Source organism: Entamoeba invadens (genome assembly GCF_000330505.1).
Source record: "Entamoeba invadens IP1 unplaced genomic scaffold scaff_1105074724509, whole genome shotgun sequence".
NCBI classification, from domain to species: Eukaryota; Evosea; order Mastigamoebida; family Endamoebidae; genus Entamoeba; species Entamoeba invadens.
In genome coordinates, this window is record NW_004191926.1 from 75,903 (window position 1) to 81,214 (window position 5,312).

At 28.9% G+C, this 5,312-nt stretch overlaps 2 protein-coding genes across 2 annotated transcripts; both read left to right on the top strand.

Annotated features, from left to right (window-relative positions):
• Positions 1 to 676: 676 nt before the first annotated feature.
• EIN_306550 (hypothetical protein) lies at positions 677 to 2,275 on the top strand (the record flags this gene model as incomplete). The annotated part of the gene is made up of 1 exon (XM_004186017.1): positions 677 to 2,275. One exon carries the CDS (start codon positions 677 to 679, stop codon positions 2,273 to 2,275), a length of 1,599 nt encoding a protein of 532 aa, XP_004186065.1.
• A 2,533-nt stretch (positions 2,276 to 4,808) lies between these two features.
• Positions 4,809 to 5,303, top strand: EIN_306560 (hypothetical protein; the record flags this gene model as incomplete). Its single annotated transcript, XM_004186018.1, has 1 exon — positions 4,809 to 5,303. The coding sequence occupies one exon, from the start codon at positions 4,809 to 4,811 to the stop codon at positions 5,301 to 5,303; it is 495 nt and encodes a 164-aa protein (XP_004186066.1).
• Positions 5,304 to 5,312: the final 9 nt, after the last annotated feature.

Genomic DNA, 5,312 nt, shown 5'->3' on the forward strand with positions numbered 1-5,312 from the left:
TTTATATTAGTATAATATTAGTATTATATTATATATTATTATTATTAGATTGCAATTATTAAAAAAAAGCAACATATAATTCTATTTGATAAAATTATTTTCAATAAAATTAATATGAATTTATATTCATTTTTATTTATCAGAGCAAAAATAAAAATTTATTACTATATTTGACTCAAACTTGGATTTTAACTTTAATATAAAAAAGCAATTTAACAAATTTTTAAATATAAATTTTATTTAAAAAATTAAAAATAAATTTTAAAATATATAGATACAATGTAATATAAATTATTAATATAGAATTCTAATAATATGGTTTAATGAAACAAAAAAAAATAATTTATTACCATTTTTTATAATAAAAAAATAATTTCTTTTCGCTTATTTATTTCTCAAAAATATCAATTTAAAATAGAATCCATTTTATAATAGTATATTATAATATAAAAATAATACAAATATTGATACCAAAAATAATAAACCGTTTCTGGTTATAAATAATAACATTGTGAAAGCATCAAAATTCTCGAAATTTCATTTTTCTATTTTTACGACGAATGAAAAATTTTTAGTGTTTTAATTTGCAACAATTGAATGATGGAAATTCAAGACGAAACAACACTTTAAAAAAACAGGAAAAATTCCAAACGAAGATGAAACTTTAAATTAGAAAATGACTACTTTACCAAAGAAGGACGATTTCAACTTGAAGTCCAAAGATGAAGAGAAACAGATGGTGGATTTCACAAATGCTCTTCAAGACAACATGAAGAAGGTTGTTCCCAATTTAAAGAAGCTCATCGACTCCCTTGAAGCTTATAGTAATTCCGAAATTGCTTTGAACCAACAAACAGCAAAAGTGATAACGGCACTTGATGGGATAGCAGAGACTGGGATGGGGGATTTCGACTCCGGTATAAAAATAGTCCGAGACATTTTGACTGATTTGTACTCCGGCCGTTCTCAACTGAACACACAAGGCACTTCCATGTTAATTGAAGGACTCAAGCGGGAACATGCCCAACGCCAGAAAGAAGTCCAAACGTTGAATTCTGACATTCTTCGTGAGCGGAAGAAGTGGGACAGTGACTTGTCCAATGCAGAGAAGCGGACTGCCAGTGCCACAGATGTGAAAGTTGCAATAGAAGAGTTTAAAAAGATTGAAAAAGAGCGACAACAAGCTTTAATGGTGCATTTACAACTCACCGTCTTCTCTAATAGAGGAACTTTTGGATCAATTATTGGACTCTTTGGCGAGTTCTTTAAAGCAACTGGAAAGTCTTTAACTAATTCAGGGGAGAGATTTACTTACAACCAGCCGCACTTAGAGAAATTATCGAAGTCCAAGTCGAACATCCCAAGAGAATTACGAAACTTGATGGAGAGTAAAAAGCAGTCGTATGTCAATCTCTCTGGCTTATCCTCTGAACTTAAGCAGATCCTTAAAAATGCCGGTTTACGTCCAAGTAATTTAGCTGATAAAAAAGTCGTCACTACATTGTACATCTTAATTAAGGACAGAGTAGATATGGGACAACTCCCTTATGACTTGTTGGACCAACTGAAATCAACTGGTAATGTCGACGACCAACAAGTCAGACAACATATACAAGAACAAAAGAAAGTGGCTTCGGCTCCTAAAGGATGGGTCAACGCTCGTGTACCAGGCAAGAAGAAAGTCACTAAAAGTACTCCACCTTCTACATCTTCCCAAAACTGTGGACATCAAACTCAACAAATCCAAAAACCTAATAATTGTAATCAAACAGCTCAAGTCCCACCTCCTGTCCCACCACCTCATCAAGCTAAATCCGGCTTCGGAGCCGTTAGAACAGGCGCACCTCCTAAAGCTACCTTCGGTCAATCTACCAAACCACACCAACAACCTCCACTACCACAAAATCAAGTACAAGATTTACCACTCCCTCCACCTAATGACTTGGCCCCACCTCCAGATCTATTACCACCTCCTCCAGGATTGGCTCCTCCACCAGCTAATATGCCACTCCCAAAAATGCCTCCACCCCCACCAACATCTGCACCAGGGATTGCAGCTGCTCCAGCTAAGAGTCAACCAAGTCTATTGGAACAAATTTCACAGGGAACGAAATTGAAGAAGGTGACGGAAAGAGTAGACCCTCCAAAGGAACAAATGACTGACCAGATGAAGGGAGACTTGACAAGTTTGTTATCCAACGTCATGGCAGCGAGAAGAAAGGATATTGCAGATGATGAGGAATCTGACGACGAATCAGAAGATTGGGATGACTAATTTTATTTTATCATGTTATGGTTAATCTAATTTTAAAACAAGTGATATTAAAATCAGTTCAATAGAGTTTACTATTAAATCTGTTATGTATTTAAAATATTAAATTATTAAATTATTATTTATGATGAAATGTGTTATTTATGTGAAAGATTTGATTATTAACAATGTCAAAAGTGTTTTATTGAGTAATATTAATCGTTCTAATGTTGAGATATTCAGTATTTTATTTGTAAGTTTATTATCAATAAAGTTAAATAAATTTTATTATTATCAATTTGACTGTATTAAAGTTAATTACTTATTTGAATAATTGTTAATCATTTAATTATTCAAATAAATGATTGGCAATCCAGATTGTGTCTTCTTCTTTTTGGATTGAATTGCATATTGATCTAATTATTATAAAACTTGTTTAATTCTTAGACAATGGGGAAATTGATTTTAACATCCCATGTGCACGTATACGTGAGCAACAAGTCGGAACCTAAATTATTTGTAAACTGTAATAGTCCCTTAATCTAAGTGTTATAATTTAAAGTTCTTTTTTAATGTTACATGTTTACACACAAGTGGGAAACCACTTTTTATTTTTTGGCTGGTTTTTCAAAACAAAAGTGAAGCAATAAACACTTTTGCTTATGTTTGTTAGCAATATTATCCCGTTATTTTATTCAGATTTAAACCAAATCAACTGAATTTATTCACTTTTTTATGTTAAACATAAAAACACAAACAAATTAGTTATTATTATTATTATTATTATTATTATTATTATTATTATTATTATTATTATTATTATTATTATTATTATTATTATTATTATTATTATTATTATTATTATTATTATTATTATTATTATTATTATTATTATTATTATTATTATTATTATTATCACTCTTTGCTTTCAAAACAGTAACAAAACATTAAGTGTTAAGCCACTGCTTATCATTAAGTTAAAGAAGGTCATTCGATTGTTAAAGTCCACTCAGAGATGAAGACGTATGTATTTATCATGGTTGATCACACTAAATTCTCATCATTGTGGCGACTAGATGAAAAAATTTTTTGTTTTTATACCCAAACTTTGTTTTTAACAAAACTATTTTTAATTATTTCAATACTATTTAAACTATACAAATTCTGTAAAAACCAACAAAATACGAACTGAATAAATTTATAAATTCTTTTTTTTTCTATTTCTATTTTAAAAATAATATTAACTAGTAAATCTAACAATTTTATTATAAAATAACTATTGTCAAAAATGAATATTTGTGGAACAAATAGATAACTGGTTTGTCCTTCATTTAAAAATATATTCTTGAATTTAAATTGTTTGTGGAATTTAAACATAATTTAAATTTAAATAATTTTTAATATTAAAAAACAATTTCGCATTCTACTTTACGAAAAATAGATGTGTATTTGTGTTGGATCGTGGAAAAAGAGACACTTTTAACTGGTATTGTTGATTTTAAAAATATGTTTGAGTTCATTATCATTTCATTGTATTATAATTAATTAGTTATGTTATTATTAAATAGACATTATTCAATAATTAAAATAGATTTCTTAATTACTTTTGACTGGAATTGTTTAATTTTTTGTGCTAATGCTAATTATATTTCCTGTGATGGAGAAGTTGAGCTTGTGTTTTTTTGTCGACCTCATCTTTCAAAAGAGTTGTTCTTCTTTTCCCATTTCTTGCAAAATAATTTGGACTTTTTTGTGAGTGTGGGCTTGTGCCAAATGGCATTTAAATTGATCCTCCCATGAAGTTGTTTTGAGGTGGCAACTTCGCTTTTTCTGAAGCTTTCTTCTCGTTGCGGGTTAATTGTTAACACTTAATATATTATATAAAAAATGAACAATTATTATCGGATGTACTTGAACGTGAAAACCTTGTGACAACAGAAACAAAGGCAAAGAAATGGGTTATAGAAAAAAAACGTCTGAGCTATGAAAACCAAAATTAATAAAATGAAATTGGAATAACATAAATAAATTCTTGAAATTTATTTTTAAAAAAAATGAACTTAATAATAAAACTAGTGTGTAGTTGTTATATAACTACACACCAGTATTCGATAAATATAATTATATCGCTGGTGATTTATAAATTTAAAGTATAATTCAAGTAAAAAACAGAAAATGTGGGCAATAACAATATATTAAAACTTGTTTGTTTATTAAGGTTTATTACACTACTTTTTGTGTAAATCACTTTCATTTTTTTGTTTAAATAATTAACAAAACATGGATAAATCAGTGTGTAATAGATTTTTAATATCTTTTACTTATTTGAATAATAATAAAAACCCAAAACAACATTCAATATTTAAAAATTATTCAAATTTTAAATTAGAAGATGAATATGGTGATTGAAATGTTTTGAAACAGTCCTTTGTGTTATTCTTATTGCATTTTTAAAAGTATATTATGAAAATAAGACTGAATGAAACATTTATAAAAATTGAAAATTAACGCTATTGAACATTTGTAGATCGTAAACAAAAAAAAACAATTAAAAACAATGTCAGAAGAAGATAAGGACAAATCACAGACTAGTGATTTCAGTGATTCGGAAGAGAAGTCGAACAACGAAACCGATTCACTCGACTCTGAAAACAGTGAAGAAGAAGAACTTGGGTTGAAATACTCCGACATTTTGTCAGACCCCGACTTTGACTCCAAAGAGTATTCCAAAGATATGTTGCTTGAAATGTATGAGTATGCCTATGACTATAAGATTATGGACTTTGAAAAATCGAAAGACACGATCATGGAATTTGTCCAACAGATCCAGAAGTCCAACAACGACTTGAGTGAGCAAGTCAAGAAGTATTTGAATGAGAACAAATCGTTAACACAAAAGATGGAACAACTGAAGAAACTTTGTGACAACTCAATGAAACAAATAGTTGACCAATACTCAGAACAGTTATCTGAGAAGAATAATGAATACGTCAAACTTCTTTCAGACTTCAGAGAAGAGTTAGAAGAGCATGAAAAACAAAGAAAGAGATGATAGAATTAA